Source organism: Entelurus aequoreus, linkage group LG13 (assembly GCF_033978785.1).
Source record: "Entelurus aequoreus isolate RoL-2023_Sb linkage group LG13, RoL_Eaeq_v1.1, whole genome shotgun sequence".
Taxonomy (NCBI): Eukaryota; Metazoa; Chordata; class Actinopteri; order Syngnathiformes; family Syngnathidae; genus Entelurus; species Entelurus aequoreus.
The window spans coordinates 7,339,617-7,361,682 of NC_084743.1; the positions used below are offsets into that span (position 1 = coordinate 7,339,617).

The 22,066-nt window shown below is 37.0% G+C and overlaps 2 protein-coding genes across 3 annotated transcripts in view; both read right to left on the reverse strand.

The window, feature by feature from the left end:
- The window catches only part of LOC133663733 (POU class 2 homeobox associating factor 3-like), an 18,735-nt gene extending 16,259 nt beyond the window's left edge, over nt 1-2,476 (reverse strand). The window contains exon 1 of the mRNA XM_062068423.1: nt 2,161-2,476. Coding sequence (XP_061924407.1) covers nt 2,161-2,167 — 7 coding nt within the window. The 5' untranslated portion in view covers nt 2,168-2,476. The remainder of the gene's footprint in view (nt 1-2,160) is intronic.
- A 6,317-nt stretch (nt 2,477-8,793) lies between these two features.
- Nucleotides 8,794-22,066, reverse strand: part of LOC133663734 (POU class 2 homeobox associating-factor 2-like) — a 40,593-nt gene continuing 27,320 nt past the window's right edge. For both annotated transcript variants that reach the window (XM_062068425.1, XM_062068426.1), the window contains exons 3-5: nt 10,560-10,599; nt 9,425-9,657; nt 8,794-9,361 (exon numbers count right to left, since the gene is read on the reverse strand). In XM_062068425.1, coding sequence (XP_061924409.1) covers nt 9,083-9,361; nt 9,425-9,657; nt 10,560-10,599 — 552 coding nt within the window. In that variant the 3' untranslated portion in view covers nt 8,794-9,082. The remainder of the gene's footprint in view (nt 9,362-9,424; nt 9,658-10,559; nt 10,600-22,066) is intronic.

Consider the following 22,066-nt stretch of genomic DNA (forward strand, 5'->3'; position numbering starts at 1 on the left):
ACACTGCCTTCCGCCCGATTGTAGCTGAGATAGGCTCCAGCGACCCCAAAGGGAATAAGCGGTAGAAAATGGATGGATGGATGGATATCAATACTTCATTACACATGTAGCAATACTTCATTACACAATACTTCATTACACAATACTTCATTACACATGTAGCAATACTTCATTACACATGTAGCAATACTTCATTACACATGTAGCAATACTTCATTACACATGTAGCAATACTTCATTACACATGTAGCAATACTTCATTACACAATACTTCATTACACATGTAGCAATACTTCATTACACAATACTTCATTACACAATACTTCATTACACATGTAGCAATACTTCATTACACATGTAGCAATACTTCATTACACATGTAGCAATACTTCATTACACATGTAGCAATACTTCATTACACATGTAGCAATACTTCATTACACAATACTTCATTACACATGTAGCAATACTTCATTACACAATACTTCATTACACAATACTTCATTACACATGTAGCAATACTTCATTACACATGTAGCAATACTTCATTACACATGTAGTAATACTTAATTACACAATACTTCATTACACAATACTTCATTACACATGTAGCAATACTTCATTACACATGTAGTAATACTTCATTACACATGTAGCAATACTTCATTACACATGTAGCAATACTTCATTACACATGTAGCAATACTTCATTACACATGTAGCAATACTTCATTACACATGTAGCAATACTTCAATACTTGGTTTGTGTTTGAATAATGTTAGTGTAAGTGTAAGATATCCAATCCCACGCGTGTGCAAATGCAAATAAATTGAATTGATGTATTCTTCTTCGGAAGTGCAACTGAAGAGGAATTGTCAATAAAGGGAATAACTTTGAATAAAGGGAATAACTTTGAATAAAAGGTTAACTTTGAATACAGAGGATATTTTTTCGAATAAAAATGATATCTTTTTGACTACAGAGGACATTTAGCAATAAAGCGAACACCTTAAATAAATATAATACTTTCTTTGTAAAGGAGCTCATCAAGAGAAGGATTTGATTGGGAATAACTTTCAATCAAGAGGATGTTTTTGCAATAAAGGACAATACTTTGGAATGAACAGAAAATGTTGATGAATATTTGCTTGGCACATAACTAACATGATGAATATTTGCTTGGCACATAATTAATATCATGAATATTTGCTTGGCACACAACTAAAATGATGAATATTTGCTTGGCACACAACTAATATCATGAATATTTGCTTGGCACATAACTAATATGATGAATATTTGCTTGGCACATAACTAACATGATGAATATTTGCTTGGCACATAATTAATATCATGAATATTTGCTTGGCACACAACTAAAATGATGAATATTTGCTTGGCACATAATTAATATGATGAATATTTGCTTGGCACATAACTAATATGATGAATATTTGCTTGGCACATAATTAATATGATGAATATTTGCTTGGCACATAACTAATATGATGAATATTTGCTTGGCACACAACTAAAATGATGAATATTTGCTTGGCACACAACTAATATGATGAATATTTGCTTGGCACATAACTAATATGATGAATATTTGCTTGGCACATAACTAATATGATGAATATTTGCTTGGCACATAACTAATATGATGAATATTTGCTTGGCACACAACTAATATCATGAATATTTGCTTGGCACATAACTAACATGATGAATATTTGCTTGGCACATAACTAATATGATGAATATTTGCTTGGCACACAACTAACATGATGAGTATTTGCTTGGCACATAATTAATATGATGAATATTTGCTTGGCACATAACTAATATGATGAATATTTGCTTGGCACATAATTAACATGATGAGTATTTGCTTGGCACATAATTAATATGATGAATATTTGCTTGGCACATAACTAATATGATGAATATTTGCTTGGCACACAACTAACATGATGAGTATTTGCTTGGCACATAATTAATATGATGAATATTTGCTTGGCACATAACTAATATGATGAATATTTGCTTGGCACATAATTAACATGATGAGTATTTGCTTGGCACATAACTAATATGATGAATATTTGCTTGGCACACAACTAACATGTAAGTTTGTGTGCATCAGAAGAAAAACTCACCAGCCATGAGGGCGCCGAGGATGACGATGATGAAGAGTTGATGAAGACCTCCTCAACGTCCTCTTGTGCGCAAACAGCAAAAGTCTGCAAAAGTGCGTGAAAAAGCGCGCAGTGTGCCCGCGTGGGAGTGGAGAGCATGCAAGAATATTGTACAAAAGCTGAGAAGATTCAACTTTGAGCTTTTCTTGCTGCCTGCCGACTTTTTAAAAGGCCAAGAACTCAATGATTTGACAATGAATCGATTGCGCGTTACTTTCGATTTGAATATTCAGAAGCAAGCACGTTTTGGGCTCTTTTCAGCAAATATCTGCACTTTACAGCCAAATACACACTTGACTTGAACGCATCACGGCACATGCGCACATTTTCATGCCGCTTAAAAGCCACTTTTATTCATTTTAGCCTCCTTTTGCGATATGACGTCAGTGCAGCCCCTCTCTGATCTGCGCAGCAAAGTTGCACTTTGGGTGCACTTGCACTCTTTGGCTCGGAACCTCAACTGGACCTGCTGTGCACTGCTCAAATATGCACTTTCACGCACTTCTCACTTTTGATTAGTGACAAAAGCCGAGGAAATTGGGACTGGAGTGGGCGTGGCCAATGCAGCGGCCATCTTGGAAGTTGAGGCCTTCCACTTCAACAACTTTTCAGCCGAAAACTCTTCAAAGTTCTTCTTTTTCACCGTTCAGACACTTCTCAATGTCAAATATGATGACATTAATTGCTCTCCAGGAAATATGAAGACATTAATTATCTTTAGTCAAAGAAATATGATGACATTAATTGTCTTGTCCAAAGAAATATGAAGACATTAATTGTCTTTGTTCAAAGAAATATGAAGACATTAATTGTCTTGTTCAAAGAAATATGAAGACATTAATTGTCTTGTCCAAAGAAATATGAAGACATTAATTGTCTTTGTTCAAAGAAATATGAAGACATTAATTGTCTTTGTTCAAAGAAATATGAAGACATTAATTGTCTTTGTCCAAAGAAATATGAAGACATTAATTGTCTTTGTTCAAAGAAATATGAAGACATTAATTGTCTTGTCCAAAGAAATATGAAGACATTAATTGTCTTGTCCAACGAAATATGAAGACATTAATTGTCTTTGTTCAAAGAAATATGATTACATTAATTGTTTCTGTTCAAAGAAATATGAAGACATTAATTGTCTTTGTTCAAAGAAATATGAAGACATTAATTGTCTTGTCCAAAGAAATATGAAGACATTAATTGTCTTTGTTCAAAGAAATATGAATACATTAATTGTCTTTGTTCAAAGAAACATGATTACATTAATTGTTTCTGTCCAAAGAAATATGATGACATTAATTGCCTTTGTTCAAAGAAATATGATGACATTAATTGTTTCTGTCCAAATAAATATGATTACATTAATTGTTTTTGTCAAAGAAATATGATGACATTAATTGCTTTTGTCCAAAAAAATATGATGACATTATTGTCTTTGTTCAAAGAAATATGAATACATTAATTGTCTTCGTCCAAAGAAATATGAAGACATTAATTGCTTTTGTCCAAAGAAATATGATTACATTAATTGTTTCTGTCCAAAGAAATATGAAGACATTAATTGTCTTTGTCCAAAGAAATATGAAGACATTAATTGTCTTGTCCAACGAAATATGAAGACATTAATTGTCTTTGTTCAAAGAAATATGATTACATTAATTGTTTCTGTTCAAAGAAATATGAAGACATTAATTGTCTTGTCCAAAGAAATATGAAGACATTAATTGTCTTTGTTCAAAGAAATATGAAGACATTAATTGTCTTTGTTCAAAGAAATATGAAGACATTAATTGTCTTTGTCCAAAGAAATATGAAGACATTAATTGTCTTTGTTCAAAGAAATATGAAGACATTAATTGTCTTTGTTCAAAGAAATATGAAGACATCAATTGTCTTTGTTCAAACAAATATGAAGACATTAATTGTCTTTGTTCAAAGAAATATGAAGACATTAATTGTCTTTGTCCAAAGAAATATGAAGACATTAATTGTTTCTGTCCAAAGAAATATGGTGTCATTAATTGTCTTTGTTCAAAGAAATATGAAGACATTAATTGTCTTGTCCAAAGAAATATGAAGACATTAATTGTCTTGTCCAAAGAAATATGAAGACATTAATTGTCTTTGTTCAAATAAATATGAAGACATTAATTGTCTTTGTCCAAAGAAATATGAAGACATTAATTGCTTTTGTCCAAAGAAATATGATTACATTAATTGTTTCTGTCCAAAGAAATATGATGACATTAATTGCTTTTGTCCAAATAAATATGATTACATTAATTGTCTTTGTACAAAGAAATATGAAGACATTAATTGTCTTTGTTCAAAGAAATATGAAGACATTAATTGTCTTTGTCCAAAGAAACATGATTACATTAATTGTCTTTGTCCAAAGAAATATGAAGACATTAATTGTCTTTGTTCAAAGAAATATGAAGACATTAATTGTCTTTGTCCAAAGAAATATGATTACTTTAATTGTCTTTGTTCAAAGAAATATGAAGACATTAATTGTCTTTGTTCAAAGAAATATGAAGACATTAATTGTCTTTGTCCAAAGAAATATGAAGACATTAATTGTCTTTGTTCAAAGAAACATGAAGACATTAATTGTCTTTGTTCAAAGAAACATGATTACATTAATTGTTTCTGTCCAAAGAAATATGATGACATTAATTGCCTTTGTTCAAAGAAATATGATGACATTAATTGTTTCTGTCCAAATAAATATGATTACATTAATTGTTTTTGTCAAAGAAATATGATGACATTAATTGCTTTTGTCCAAAAAAATATGATGACATTAATTGTCTTTGTTTAAATAAATATGAAGACATTAATTGTCTTTGTCCAAAGAAATATGAAGACATTAATTGCTTTTGTCCAAAGAAATATGATTACATTAATTGTTTCTGTCCAAAGAAATATGATGACATTAATTGTCTTCTTTCAAAGAAATATGATTACATTAATTGTCTTTGTCCAAAGAAATATGAAGACATTAATTGTCTTTGTCCAAAGAAATATGAAGACATTAATTGTCTTTGTTCAAAGAAATATGAAGACATTAATTGTCTTTGTCCAAAGAAATATGAAGATATTAATTGTCTTTGTTCAAAGAAATATGAATACATTAATTGTCTTTGTTCAAAGAAACATGATTACATTAATTGTTTCTGTCTAAAGAAATATGATGACATTAATTGCCTTTGTTCAAAGAAATATGAAGATATTAATTGTTTCTGTCCAAATAAATATGATTACATTAATTGTTTTTGTCAAAGAAATATGATGACATTAATTGCTTTTGTCCAAAAAAATATGATGACATTAATTGTCTTTGTTCAAATAAATATGAAGACATTAATTGTCTTTGTCCAAAGAAATATGAAGACATTAATTGCTTTTGTCCAAATAAATATGATTACATTAATTGTCTTTGTCCAAAGAAATATGAAGACATTAATTGTCTTTGTCCAAAGAAATATGAAGACATTAATTGTCTTGTCCAAAGAAATATGATGACATTAATTGCCTTTGTTCAAAGAAATATGATGACATTAATTGTTTCTGTCCAAATAAATATGATTACATTAATTGTTTTTGTCAAAGAAAGATGATGACATTAATTGCTTTTGTCCAAAAAAATATGATGACATTAATTGTCTTTGTTCAAATAAATATGAAGACATTAATTGTCTTTGTCCAAAGAAATATGAAGACATTAATTGTCTTTGTCCAAAGAAATATGAAGACATTAATTGTCTTTGTTCAAAGAAATATGAAGACATTAATTGTCTTTGTCCAAAGAAATATGATTACATTAATTGTCTTTGTTCAAAGAAATATGAAGACATTAATTGTCTTTGTCCAAAGAAATATGAAGACATTAATTGTTTCTGTCCAAAGAAATATGATGACATTAATTGTCTTTGTTCAAAGAAATATGAAGACATTGAATGTCTTTGTTCAAAGAAATATGAGGGACGGCGTGGCGAAGTTGGTAGAGTGGCCGTTCCAGCAATGGGAGTGTTGCTGGTTACTGGGGTTCAATCCCCACCTTCTACCATCCTAGTCACGTCCGTTGTGTCCTTGGGCAAGACACTTCACCCTTGCTCCTGATGGCTGCTGGTTAGCGCCTTGCATGGCAGCTCCCGCCATCAGTGTGTGAATGTGTGTGTGAATGGGTGAATGTAGAAATACTCTAGCTGTACAAGTATAACCCATTTATCATTATTTATAAGACATTAATTGTCTTTGTCCAAAGAAATATGAAGCCATTAATTGTCTTTGTCCAAAGAAATATGAAGCCATTAATTGTCTTTGTTCAAAGAAATATGAAGACATTAAGACAAGTTGAGTGCAAGACAAATGATTGATAATACTCGTCAATAATCTCCACTTAAGCAGTCAACATAAGTATTTTAATGTTTGTATTTGTTGAAAAGACTGTTGAACTTCATTTTTCATACAAGACTACATTCTTCTTCTTTGTATTATTATTACATTATTGATAATATTGCCACTAATAGTAGTCAAATAAAACACTTAATATTCTCTATCTTTTTAATCACATTAAGACAATTTATTTGTGATTGATCTCTTTAAACTGTATTTTAACGTGTTCTTATGAAAAGTGTCTTCACATTTGATTACTTTTTATGTGAATTCCTTACATTTTTGAAATCTTTATTTATTATGATTGATTTGATTTTGTCATCTCTGTCTATCATAACATATTTTTATATTGTTTAACTTCTTCATTGTTTATTATGCATTTTCTGTATGTTCTTTAAAACTTCTTTATCTTGTATCATTCATTTTTTATATCATCTTCATATTTTTTATTTATTTTCTTTATATTTTCATCTTCTTCATCTATTATAATATATTTTTTTACATTTTTATCTTCATCAAATATAATGCGTTGTTATGCTTTTATGTCTTTGTGTTCTTTGATACATTTTGTTGATACACTTTAGCAAAATTCAAATGTATTATGGCTTTTTTGTGAGTGCACGTGACGAATAGTCGTCATTTCTTTTCTTAACTCTTGGAGTTCTTTTTCTCATTTTCTTTACCTCATGATCGACCTCTCTGCAGCAGCAATGCAATGTCGCCCCCTGCTGACCAATAAAATAACTGCAATGTCGCCCCCTGCTGACCAATAAAATAACTGCAATGTCGCCCCCTGCTGACCAATAAAAGAACTGCAATTTCGCGCCCTGCTGACCAATAAAAAAGAACTGCGATGTCGCCCCCTGCTGACCAATAAAAGAACTGCAATGTCGCCCCCTGCTGACCAATAAAATAACTGCAATGTCGCCCCCTGCTGACCAATAAAAGAACTGCAATGTTGCCCCTTGCTGAGCAGTAAAAGAACTGCAATGTTGCCCCCTGCTGACCAATAAAAGAACTGCATTGTCTCCCCCTGCTGACCAATAAAAGAACTGCATTGTCTCCCCCTGCTGACCAATAAAAGAACTGCATTGTCTCCCCCTGCTGATCAATAAAAGAACTGCATTGTCTACCCCTGCTGACCAATAAAAGAACTGCAATGTTGCCCCCTGCTGACCAAAAAAAGAACTGCTGCAATGTTGCCCCCTGCTGACCAATAAAATAACTGCAATGTCGCCCCCTGCTGACCAATAAAATAACTGCAATGTTTCCCCCTGCTGACCAATAAAAGAACTGCAATGTCGCCCCCTGCTGACCAATAAAATAACTGCAATGTTGCCCCCTGCTGACCAATAAAATAACTGCAATGTCGCCCCCTGCTGACCCATAAAATAACTGCAATGTCGCCCCCTGCTGACCAATAAAAGAACTGCTGCAATGTTGCTGACCAATAAAGTAACTACAATGTCACCCCCTGCTGACCAACTGAAGAACTTGACGTCATCATTTGAATTATCAAGCAGATTTTCAACTGCACCCCTCCCCCCACATTGCCTCCCCCCACATTGCCTGCCCCCACGTTGCTCCCCCCACATTGGCTCCCCCCACATTGCCTGCCCCCACATTGGCTCCCCCCACATTGGCTCCCCCCACATTGCCTCACTTGATTAGATTCCAAGTCAGTGGTGTTCAGCAAGACCTTCTCTGCTGGCCCACAAATCATCATCATCATCATTAAAGATAAACAAGTGACTAGTGATAAGAAGATGTTTGTGATGTAATGACTAGTGATGGTAGTGACTAGTGATGGAGTGACTAGTGATGGAGTGACTAGTGATGGTAGTGACTAGTGATGGTAGTGACTAGTGATGGAGTGACTAGTGATGGTAGTGACTAGTGATGGAGTGACTAGTGATGGAGTGACTAGTGATGGTAGAGACTAGTGATGGTAGAGACTAGTGATGGTATTGACTAGTGATGGTATTGACTAGTATATCAATGAAATACATATTTATGATGTTTTGGTGTCCTAAGTAGCAAAGAGTAAACATGGTGCATGGACAATGTGCAGCAGGTGGGATTGATGTTCTCAAAAGGATTTATTGGTTGAAGAAACATCTAGCATGTTTACAACATCTACAGTATCATCAGCCTATAAGACTTGTTAAATATTTGGATCTTCCTTAAGGAGGAGACTGAGAGGGATGTTCTTCTTCTGGATGGTGAAAAAAGACTTGTTAAATATTTGGATCTTCCTAGAGGAGGAGACTGAGAGGGATGTTCTTCTTCTGGATGGTGAAAAAAGACTTGTTAAATATTTGGATCTTCCTAGAGGAGGAGACTGAGAGGGATGTTCTTCTTCTGGATGGTGAAAAAAGACTTGTTAAATATTTGGATCTTCCTAGAGGAGGAGACTGAGAGGGATGTTCTTCTTCTGGATGGTGAAAACAAGAATGGTCTTCAAAGTGTGGTCTCCAAGCACTCAGTAAGCTCTTCTGAGTTCATAGGACGACCAGGAGCTTTCATCTTGCTTGTCCCAGGAAGCGTCGGCCTCCTCTGTGGCCATCTTGGAGCCCACGCCGTCCGCCATGTAGGAGCTGCTGGAGGTTAGAAGGTGGTAGTGGTTGTCCTCCAGGGGGTGCAGCGTGTAGGACCCCGGGACCACAGAGGACGTCTGAACTTCTGGAACGCTGATGTTGTCTGGACACAGAGCCTCTGCTGGAGGAACCGCCTCAGGATCCGACTGCTCCCACGAGTCTCTCTGAGGGCAAGAAAGTCAGGTCAACATGGAGGTGTGTTTCCACACACACGCTGGGACCGGTACCAGGTAGAAGTGGGAGGACTCTCCAGCCAAGGGAGGCATCAGTGAAGAAGGCAGGAAGGATCCTCCAGAGGTGGAGAAGGTGCGCTGATCGTTGAAGGTGTCGGGGTAGTAGCTGTCCATGAAGCTCCAGGACTGGTAGCCTGGCTCGGAGAACTGCTTGGTGGATGGACTCAAGTCTGCGTCTGACATGAAGGGACGTCTCATCCCGTAGTAGTTTGGCAAAATATGAGATCCTGACAGTCAATAAAAATATACTTCAATATATTTTCTATTATAACAACATATTTAATATATATTTGATCAAAACAACAATTCGAGTTGTCCTGATACTAATATGTTTTGATACTTTTCAAAATAAAGGTCCTCACTCATATTGTAACATACATTACTTATTGCACTCTAAGAACACTTTTAGAAAAATTGGATTCGAATGTCAAATTCATTAAACTCTTTTCTTGTTGCACTCAAAGAAGAATTTGCAATGTTATATATTACTGTAAAAATATTTTATATATTACTGCATATATATGGTATATTATACTGTATATATATGTATTGTATATATTACTGTGTATATATTGTATACATTACTGTATATTAGATATGGTATATATTAATGTATATATGGTATATATTACTATATATGGATTGTATATATATATATATATATATATATATATATATATATATATATATATATATATATATATAGTATATATTACTGTATATATATGGTGTATATATTACTGTATGTATGGTATATATTACTGTATGTATTATATATATATATATATATATTGAATATATCACTGTATATACAGTATATGTTATACATTACTGTCTGGACCCCGACTTAAACAAGTTGAAAACCTTAATCGGGTGTTACCATTTAGTGGTCAATTGTACAGAATATGTACTTCACTGTGCAAACTACTAATAAAAGTCTCAATCAATCAATCAGTCTATATATATATGGTTTCACAACAAAACAGCACAGGAAATGAGTGTCTCCATGGTGACTTAAACATGGCGGCCTGTGCAAATGGAAGGACACGCCCACTTATAGGACCGTGCACTGTTTGCACTTCAGCTCTGGTTATTTGGATCCATTGGCAGAAACATTCTTTGGACTCACCTGACAGGTGGACTAGAGAAGGTGGACTTAATGGATCCCCCTGGAAAAGAAAACATGACTTGGAATAAAATGTTATTATATTTATCATAATATTATAATTCTTTCTAGTGCCTCAGTTGGAGTCTATCCCAGTTGACTTCCAGCAGAGACACACCCATAAAACACCACACTTTAAAATGAAAACATTTGAATGTTAACATGTCATGTTTTTACACCCTTAAATTAGCAGGCTTTTTATACATCTTTAACACTTTATCTAACATGCGTGTTTTCATTTTTTACATTATATATAATGTGTTTTATTCCAATATGACCTTTTTTATTACACCATACAACTAATAGAACCTTTTAATTCTACATGCATGTTTTTATTAAGGTACATAAATACATTTGGATCATTTATTAGAGTATACAATAAACATAACATGCATGTTTTTTTTTTTAAATTGTACAATTAATAGGACATATTTTTATTAAATTTAAAAAATAACATAAGATGTTTTAATAAATTACATCATTTATATCACATGTTTTATTCAATTATACAATACAATTAATATAACACATTTAATTACACGATACATCTTTTAATTCAGTTATAAAATGAAAATAGTATGTATTTCTTCAATGATACATGACATGTTGATGATTGGTAAAGATGTTGTATCATACAAAGATGTACACAAAGTGTCAGAATGAGAGAGCAAACACAAAAAGTGGACAAGCAGCTCATGACGACAACGCCAAGCAAATTTTGAGGGCAGAATTTGAATGAGATTTGCCATGGAGAAGACTTCCTCTTATGGTTCATGAAAGACTCATGGAGAAGACTTCCTCTTATGGTTCATGAAAGACTCATGGAGAAGACTTCCTCTTATGGTTCATGAAAGACTCATGGAGAAGACTTCCTCTTATGGGTCATGAAAGACTCATGGAGAAGACTTCCTCTTATGGTTCATGAAAGACTCATGGAGAAGACTTCCTCTTATGGTTCATGAAAGACTCATGGAGAAGACTTCCTCTTATGGTTCATGAAAGACTCATGGAGAAGACTTCCTCTTATGGTTCATGAAAGACTCATGGAGAAGACTTCCTCTTATGGTTCATGAAAGACTCATGGAGAAGACTTCCTCTAATGGTTCATGAAAGACTCATGGAGAAGACTTCCTCTTATGGTTCATGAAAGACTCATGGAGAAGACTTCCTCTTATGGTTCATGAAAGAGTCATGGAGAAGACTTCCTCTTATGGGTCATGAAAGAGTCATGGAGAAGACTTCCTCTTATGGGTCATGAAAGACTCATGGAGAAGACTTCCTCTTATGGGTCATGAAAGACTCATGGAGAAGACTTCCTCTTATGGGTCATGAAAGACTCATGGAGAAGACTTCCTCTTATGGTTCATGAAAGACTCATGGAGAAGACTTCCTCTTATGGTTCATGAAAGACTCATGGAGAAGACTTCCTCTTATGGTTCATGAAAGAGTCATGGAGAAGACTTCCTCTTATGGTTCATGAAAGACTCATGGAGAAGACTTCCTCTTATGGTTCATGAAAGAGTCATGGAGAAGACTTCCTCTTATGGTTCATGAAAGACTCATGGAGAAGACTTCCTCTTATGGTTCATGAAAGACTCATGGAGAAGACTTCCTCTTATGGTTCATGAAAGACTCATGGAGAAGACTTCCTCTTATGGTTCATGAAAGACTCATGGAGAAGACTTCCTCTTATGGTTCATGAAAGACTCATGGAGAAGACTTCCTCTTATGGTTCATGAAAGACTCATGGAGAAGACTTCCTCTTATGGTTCATGAAAGACTCATGGAGAAGACTTCCTCTTATGGTTCATGAAAGACTCATGGAGAAGACTTCCTCTTATGGTTCATGAAAGACTCATGGAGAAGACTTCCTCTTATGGGTCATGAAAGACTCATGGAGAAGACTTCCTCTTATGGTTCATGAAAGACTCATGGAGAAAACTTCCTCTTATGGTTCATGAAAGACTCATGGAGAAGACTTCCTCTTATGGTTCATGAAAGACTCATGGAGAAGACTTCCTCTTATGGGTCATGAAAGACTCATGGAGAAGACTTCCTCTTATGGGTCATGAAAGACTCATGGAGAAGACTTCCTCTTATGGTTCATGAAAGACTCATGGAGAAGACTTCCTCTTATGGTTCATGAAAGACTCATGGAGAAGACTTCCTCTTATGGTTCATGAAAGAGTCATGGAGAAGACTTCCTCTTATGGTTCATGAAAGAGTCATGGAGAAGACTTCCTCTTATGGTTCATGAAAGACTCATGGAGAAGACTTCCTCTTATGGTTCATGAAAGACTCATGGAGAAGACTTCCTCTTATGGTTCATGAAAGACTCATGGAGAAGACTTCCTCTTATGGTTCATGAAAGACTCATGGATAAGACTTCCTCTTATGGTTCATGAAAGACTCATGGAGAAGACTTCCTCTTATGGTTCATGAAAGACTCATGGAGAAGACTTCCTCTTATGGTTCATGAAAGACTCATGGAGAAGACTTCCTCTTATGGTTCATGAAAGACTCATGGAGAAGACTTCCTCTTATGGTTCATGAAAGACTCATGGAGAAGACTTCCTCTTATGGTTCATGAAAGACTCATGGAGAAGACTTCCTCTTATGGTTCATGAAAGACTCATGGAGAAGACTTCCTCTTATGGGTCATGAAAGACTCATGGAGAAGACTTCCTCTTATGGTTCATGAAAGACTCATGGAGAAGACTTCCTCTTATGGTTCATGAAAGACTCATGGAGAAGACTTCCTCTTATGGTTCATGAAAGACTCATGGAGAAGACTTCCTCTTATGGGTCATGAAAGACTCATGGAGAAGACTTCCTCTTATGGGTCATGAAAGACTCATGGAGAAGACTTCCTCTTATGGTTCATGAAAGACTCATGGAGAAGACTTCCTCTTATGGTTCATGAAAGACTCATGGAGAAGACTTCCTCTTATGGTTCATGAAAGAGTCATGGAGAAGACTTCCTCTTATGGTTCATGAAAGAGTCATGGAGAAGACTTCCTCTTATGGTTCATGAAAGAGTCATGGAGAAGACTTCCTCTTATGGTTCATGAAAGACTCATGGAGAAGACTTCCTCTTATGGTTCATGAAAGACTCATGGAGAAGACTTCCTCTTATGGTTCATGAAAGACTCATGGAGAAGACTTCCTCTTATGGTTCATGAAAGACTCATGGAGAAGACTTCCTCTTATGGTTCATGAAAGACTCATGGAGAAGACTTCCTCTTATGGTTCATGAAAGACTCATGGAGAAGACTTCCTCTTATGGTTCATGAAAGACTCATGGAGAAGACTTCCTCTTATGGTTCATGAAAGACTCATGGAGAAGACTTCCTCTTATGGTTCATGAAAGACTCATGGAGAAGACTTCCTCTTATGGTTCATGAAAGACTCATGGAGAAGACTTCCTCTTATGGTTCATGAAAGACTCATGGAGAAGACTTCCTCTTATGGTTCATGAAAGACTCATGGAGAAGACTTCCTCTTATGGTTCATGAAAGACTCATGGAGAAGACTTCCTCTTATGGTTCATGAAAGACTCATGGAGAAGACTTCCTCTTATGGGTCATGAAAGACTCATGGAGACGACTTCCTCTTATGGGTCATGAAAAACTCATGGAGACGACTTCCTCTTATGGGTCATGAAAGACTCATGGAGACGACTTCCTCTTATGGGTCATGAAAGACTCATGGAGAAGACTTCCTCTTATGGTTCATGAAAGACTCATGGAGAAGACTTCCTCTTATGGTTCATGAAAGACTCATGGAGAAGACTTCCTCTTATGGTTCATGAAAGACTCATGGAGAAGACTTCCTCTTATGGTTCATGAAAGACTCATGGAGAAGACTTCCTCTTATGGTTCATGAAAGACTCATGGAGAAGACTTCCTCTTATGGTTCATGAAAGAGTCATGGAGAAGACTTCCTCTTATGGTTCATGAAAGACTCATGGAGAAGACTTCCTCTTATGGTTCATGAAAGACTCATGGAGAAGACTTCCTCTTATGGTTCATGAAAGACTCAATGAGAAGACTTCCTCTTATGGTTCATGAAAGACTCATGGAGAAGACTTCCTCTTATGGTTCATGAAAGACTCATGGAGAAGACTTCCTCTTATGGTTCATGAAAGACTCATGGAGAAGACTTCCTCTTATGGTTCATGAAAGACTCATGGAGAAGACTTCCTCTTATGGTTCATGAAAGACTCATGGAGAAGACTTCCTCTTATGGTTCATGAAAGACTCATGGAGAAGACTTCCTCTTATGGTTCATGAAAGACTCATGGAGAAGACTTCCTCTTATGGGTCATGAAAGACTCATGGAGAAGACTTCCTCTTATGGTTCATGAAAGACTCATGGAGAAGACTTCCTCTTATGGTTCATGAAAGACTCATGGAGAAGACTTCCTCTTATGGTTCATGAAAGACTCATGGAGAAGACTTCCTCTTATGGGTCATGAAAGACTCATGGAGAAGACTTCCTCTTATGGGTCATGAAAGACTCATGGAGAAGACTTCCTCTTATGGTTCATGAAAGACTCATGGAGAAGACTTCCTCTTATGGTTCATGAAAGACTCATGGAGAAGACTTCCTCTTATGGTTCATGAAAGAGTCATGGAGAAGACTTCCTCTTATGGTTCATGAAAGAGTCATGGAGAAGACTTCCTCTTATGGTTCATGAAAGACTCATGGAGAACACTTCCTCTTATGGTTCATGAAAGACTCATGGAGAAGACTTCCTCTTATGGTTGATGAAAGACTCATGGAGAAGACTTCCTCTTATGGTTCATGAAAGACTCATGGATAAGACTTCCTCTTATGGTTCATGAAAGACTCATGGAGAAGACTTCCTCTTATGGTTCATGAAAGACTCATGGAGAAGACTTCCTCTTATGGTTCATGAAAGACTCATGGAGAAGACTTCCTCTTATGGTTCATGAAAGACTCATGGAGAAGACTTCCTCTTATGGTTCATGAAAGACTCATGGAGAAGACTTCCTCTTATGGTTCATGAAAGACTCATGGAGAAGACTTCCTCTTATGGTTCATGAAAGACTCATGGAGAAGACTTCCTCTTATGGGTCATGAAAGACTCATGGAGAAGACTTCCTCTTATGGTTCATGAAAGACTCATGGAGAAGACTTCCTCTTATGGTTCATGAAAGACTCATGGAGAAGACTTCCTCTTATGGTTCATGAAAGACTCATGGAGAAGACTTCCTCTTATGGGTCATGAAAGACTCATGGAGAAGACTTCCTCTTATGGGTCATGAAAGACTCATGGAGAAGACTTCCTCTTATGGTTCATGAAAGACTCATGGAGAAGACTTCCTCTTATGGTTCATGAAAGACTCATGGAGAAGACTTCCTCTTATGGTTCATGAAAGAGTCATGGAGAAGACTTCCTCTTATGGTTCATGAAAGAGTCATGGAGAAGACTTCCTCTTATGGTTCATGAAAGAGTCATGGAGAAGACTTCCTCTTATGGTTCATGAAAGACTCATGGAGAAGACTTCCTCTTATGGTTCATGAAAGACTCATGGAGAAGACTTCCTCTTATGGTTCATGAAAGACTCATGGAGAAGACTTCCTCTTATGGTTCATGAAAGACTCATGGAGAAGACTTCCTCTTATGGTTCATGAAAGACTCATGGAGAAGACTTCCTCTTATGGTTCATGAAAGACTCATGGAGAAGACTTCCTCTTATGGTTCATGAAAGACTCATGGAGAAGACTTCCTCTTATGGTTCATGAAAGACTCATGGAGAAGACTTCCTCTTATGGTTCATGAAAGACTCATGGAGAAGACTTCCTCTTATGGTTCATGAAAGACTCATGGAGAAGACTTCCTCTTATGGTTCATGAAAGACTCATGGAGAAGACTTCCTCTTATGGTTCATGAAAGACTCATGGAGAAGACTTCCTCTTATGGGTCATGAAAGACTCATGGAGACGACTTCCTCTTATGGGTCATGAAAAACTCATGGAGACGACTTCCTCTTATGGGTCATGAAAGACTCATGGAGACGACTTCCTCTTATGGGTCATGAAAGACTCATGGAGAAGACTTCCTCTTATGGTTCATGAAAGACTCATGGAGAAGACTTCCTCTTATGGTTCATGAAAGACTCATGGAGAAGACTTCCTCTTATGGTTCATGAAAGACTCATGGAGAAGACTTCCTCTTATGGTTCATGAAAGACTCATGGAGAAGACATCCTCTTATGGTTCATGAAAGACTCATGGAGAAGACTTCCTCTTATGGTTCATGAAAGACTCATGGAGAAGACTTCCTCTTATGGGTCATGAAAGAGTCATGGAGAAGACTTCCTCTTATGGGTCATGAAAGAGTCATGGAGAAGACTTCCTCTTATGGTTCATGAAAGACTCATGGAGAAGACTTCCTCTTATGGTTCATGAAAGACTCATGGAGAAGACTTCTCTTATGGTTCATGAAAGACTCATGGAGAAGACTTCCTCTTATGGTTCATGAAAGACTCATGGAGAAGACTTCCTCTTATGGTTCATGAAAGACTCATGGAGAAGACTTCCTCTTATGGGTCATAAAAGAGTCATGGAGAAGACTTCCTCTTATGGTTCATGAAAGAGTCATGGAGAAGACTTCCTCTTATGGTTCATGAAAGACTCATGGAGAAGACTTCCTCTTATGGGTCATGAAAGAGTCATGGAGAAGACTTCCTCTTATGGTTCATGAAAGAGTCATGGAGAAGACTTCCTCTTATGGTTCATGAAAGACTCATGGAGAAGACTTCCTCTTATGGTTCATGAAAGACTCATGGAGAAGACTTCCTCTTATGGTTCATGAAAGACTCATGGAGAAGACTTCCTCTTATGGTTCATGAAAGACTCATGGAGAAGACTTCCTCTTATGGTTCATGAAAGACTCATGGAGAAGACTTCCTCTTATGGTTCATGAAAGACTCATGGAGAAGACTTCCTCTTATGGTTCATGAAAGACTCATGGAGAAGACTTCCTCTTATGGTTCATGAAAGACTCATGGAGAAGACTTCCTCTTATGGTTCATGAAAGAGTCATGGAGAAGACTTCCTCTTATGGTTCATGAAAGACTCATGGAGAAGACTTCCTCTTATGGTTCATGAAAGACTCATGGAGAAGACTTCCTCTTATGGTTCATGAAAGACTCATGGAGAAGACTTCCTCTTATGGTTCATGAAAGACTCATGGATAAGACTTCCTCTTATGGTTCATGAAAGACTCATGGAGAAGACTTCCTCTTATGGTTCATGAAAGACTCATGGAGAAGACTTCCTCTTATGGTTCATGAAAGACTCATGGAGAAGACTTCCTCTTATGGGTCATGAAAGACTCATGGAGAAGACTTCCTCTTATGGTTCATGAAAGACTCATGGAGAAGACTTCCTCTTATGGTTCATGAAAGACTCATGGAGAAGACTTCCTCTTATGGTTCATGAAAGACTCATGGAGAAGACTTCCTCTTATGGTTCATGAAAGACTCATGGAGAAGACTTCCTCTTATGGTTCATGAAAGACTCATGGAGAAGACTTCCTCTTATGGTTCATGAAAGAGTCATGGAGAAGACTTCCTCTTATGGGTCATGAAAGACTCATGGAGAAGACTTCCTCTTATGGGTCATGAAAGACTCATGGAGAAGACTTCCTCTTATGGGTCATGAAAGACTCATGGAGAAGACTTCCTCTTATGGTTCATGAAAGACTCATGGAGAAGACTTCCTCTTATGGTTCATGAAAGACTCATGGAGAAGACTTCCTCTTATGGTTCATGAAAGAGTCATGGAGAAGACTTCCTCTTATGGTTCATGAAAGAGCTCATGGAGAAGACTTCCTCTTATGGTTCATGAAAGACTCATGGAGAAGACTTCCTCTTATGGTTCATGAAAGACTCATGGAGAAGACTTCCTCTTATGGTTCATGAAAGACTCATGGAGAAGACTTCCTCTTATGGTTCATGAAAGACTCATGGAGAAGACTTCCTCTTATGGTTCATGAAAGACTCATGGAGAAGACTTCCTCTTATGGTTCATGAAAGACTCATGGAGAAGACTTCCTCTTATGGTTCATGAAAGACTCATGGAGAAGACTTCCTCTTATGGTTCATGAAAGACTCATGGAGAAGACTTCCTCTTATGGGTCATGAAAGACTCATGGAGAAGACTTCCTCTTATGGTTCATGAAAGACTCATGGAGAAGACTTCCTCTTATGGTTCATGAAAGACTCATGGAGAAGACTTCCTCTTATGGGTCATGAAAGACTCATGGAGAAGACTTCCTCTTATGGGTCATGAAAGACTCATGGAGAAGACTTCCTCTTATGGTTCATGAAAGACTCATGGAGAAGACTTCCTCTTATGGTTCATGAAAGACTCATGGAGAAGACTTCCTCTTATGGTTCATGAAAGAGTCATGGAGAAGACTTCCTCTTATGGTTCATGAAAGAGTCATGGAGAAGACTTCCTCTTATGGTTCATGAAAGACTCATGGAGAAGACTTCCTCTTATGGTTCATGAAAGACTCATGGAGAAGACTTCCTCTTATGGTTCATGAAAGACTCATGGAGAAGACTTCCTCTTATGGTTCATGAAAGACTCATGGATAAGACTTCCTCTTATGGTTCATGAAAGACTCATGGAGAAGACTTCCTCTTATGGTTCATGAAAGACTCATGGAGAAGACTTCCTCTTATGGTTCATGAAAGACTCATGGAGAAGACTTCCTCTTATGGTTCATGAAAGACTCATGGAGAAGACTTCCTCTTATGGTTCATGAAAGACTCATGGAGAAGACTTCCTCTTATGGTTCATGAAAGACTCATGGAGAAGACTTCCTCTTATGGGTCATGAAAGACTCATGGAGAAGACTTCCTCTTATGGGTCATGAAAGACTCATGGAGAAGACTTCCTCTTATGGTTCATGAAAGACTCATGGAGAAGACTTCCTCTTATGGTTCATGAAAGACTCATGGAGAAGACTTCCTCTTATGGTTCATGAAAGACTCATGGAGAAGACTTCCTCTTATGGGTCATGAAAGACTCATGGAGAAGACTTCCTCTTATGGTCATGAAAGACTCATGGAGAAGACTTCCTCTTATGGTTCATGAAAGACTCATGGAGAAGACTTCCTCTTATGGTTCATGAAAGAGTCATGGAGAAGACTTCCTCTTATGGTTCATGAAAGAGTCATGGAGAAGACTTCCTCTTATGGTTCATGAAAGAGTCATGGAGAAGACTTCCTCTTATGGTTCATGAAAGACTCATGGAGAAGACTTCCTCTTATGGTTCATGAAAGACTCATGGAGAAGACTTCCTCTTATGGTTCATGAAAGACTCATGGAGAAAACTTCCTCTTATGGTTCATGAAAGACTCATGGAGAAGACTTCCTCTTATGGTTCATGAAAGACTCATGGAGAAGACTTCCTCTTATGGTTCATGAAAGACTCATGGAGAAGACTTCCTCTTATGGTTCATGAAAGACTCATGGAGAAGACTTCCTCTTATGGTTCATGAAAGACTCATGGAGAAGACTTCCTCTTATGGGTCATGAAAGACTCATGGAGAAGACTTCCTCTTATGGGTCATGAAAGACTCATGGAGAAGACTTCCTCTTATGGTTCATGAAAGACTCATGGAGAAGACTTCCTCTTATGGTTCATGAAAGACTCATGGAGAAGACTTCCTCTTATGGTTCATGAAAGAGTCATGGAGAAGACTTCCTCTTATGGTTCATGAAAGAGTCATGGAGAAGACTTCCTCTTATGGTTCATGAAAGAGTCATGGAGAAGACTTCCTCTTATGGTTCATGAAAGACTCATGGAGAAGACTTCCTCTTATGGTTCATGAAAGACTCATGGAGAAGACTTCCTCTTATGGTTCATGAAAGACTCATGGAGAAGACTTCCTCTTATGGTTCATGAAAGACTCATGGAGAAGACTTCCTCTTATGGTTCATGAAAGACTCATGGAGAAGACTTCCTCTTATGGTTCATGAAAGACTCATGGAGAAGACTTCCTCTTATGGTTCATGAAAGACTCATGGAGAAGACTTCCTCTTATGGTTCATGAAAGACTCATGGAGAAGACTTCCTCTTATGGTTCATGAAAGACTCATGGAGAAGACTTCCTCTTATGGGTCATGAAAGACTCATGGAGAAGACTTCCTCTTATGGGTCATGAAAGACTCATGGAGAAGACTTCCTCTTATGGTTCATGAAAGACTCATGGAGAAGACTTCCTCTTATGGTTCATGAAAGACTCATGGAGAAGACTTCCTCTTATGGTTCATGAAAGACTCATGGAGAAGACTTCCTCTTATGGTTCATGAAAGACTCATGGAGAAGACTTCCTCTTATGGGTCATGAAAGACTCATGGAGAAGACTTCCTCTTATGGGTCATGAAAAGACTCATGGAGACGACTTCCTCTTATGGGTCATGAAAGACTCATGGAGACGACTTCCTCTTATGGGTCATGAAAGACTCATGGAGAAGACTTCCTCTTATGGTTCATGAAAGACTCATGGAGAAGACTTCCTCTTATGGTTCATGAAAGACTCATGGAGAAGACTTCCTCTTATGGTTCATGAAAGACTCATGGAGAAGACTTCCTCTTATGGTTCATGAAAGACTCATGGAGAAGACTTCCTCTTATGGTTCATGAAAGACTCATGGAGAAGACTTCCTCTTATGGTCATGAAAGACTCATGGAGAAGACTTCCTCTTATGGGTCATGAAAGACTCATGGAGAAGACTTCCTCTTATGGTTCATGAAAGACTCATGGAGAAGACTTCCTCTTATGGTTCATGAAAGACTCATGGAGAAGACTTCCTCTTATGGTTCATGAAAGACTCATGGAGAAGACTTCCTCTTATGGTTCATGAAAGACTCATGGAGAAGACTTCCTCTTATGGTTCATGAAAGACTCATGGAGAAGACTTCCTCTTATGGTTCATGAAAGACTCATGGAGAAGACTTCCTCTTATGGTTCATGAAAGACTCATGGAGAAGACTTCCTCTTATGGGTCATGAAAGACTCATGGAGACGACTTCCTCTTATGGGTCATGAAAACTCATGGAGACGACTTCCTCTTATGGGTCATGAAAGACTCATGGAGACGACTTCCTCTTATGGTCATGAAAGACTCATGGAGAAGACTTCCTCTTATGGTTCATGAAAGACTCATGGAGAAGACTTCCTCTTATGGTTCATGAAAGACTCATGGAGAAGACTTCCTCTTATGGTTCATGAAAGACTCATGGAGAAGACTTCCTCTTATGGTTCATGAAGACTCATGGAGAAGACTTCCTCTTATGGTTCATGAAAGACTCATGAGAAGACTTCCTCTTATGGTTCATGAAAGACTCATGAGAAGACTTCCTCTTATGGGTCATGAAAGAGTCATGGAGAAGACTTCCTCTTATGGGTCATGAAAGAGTC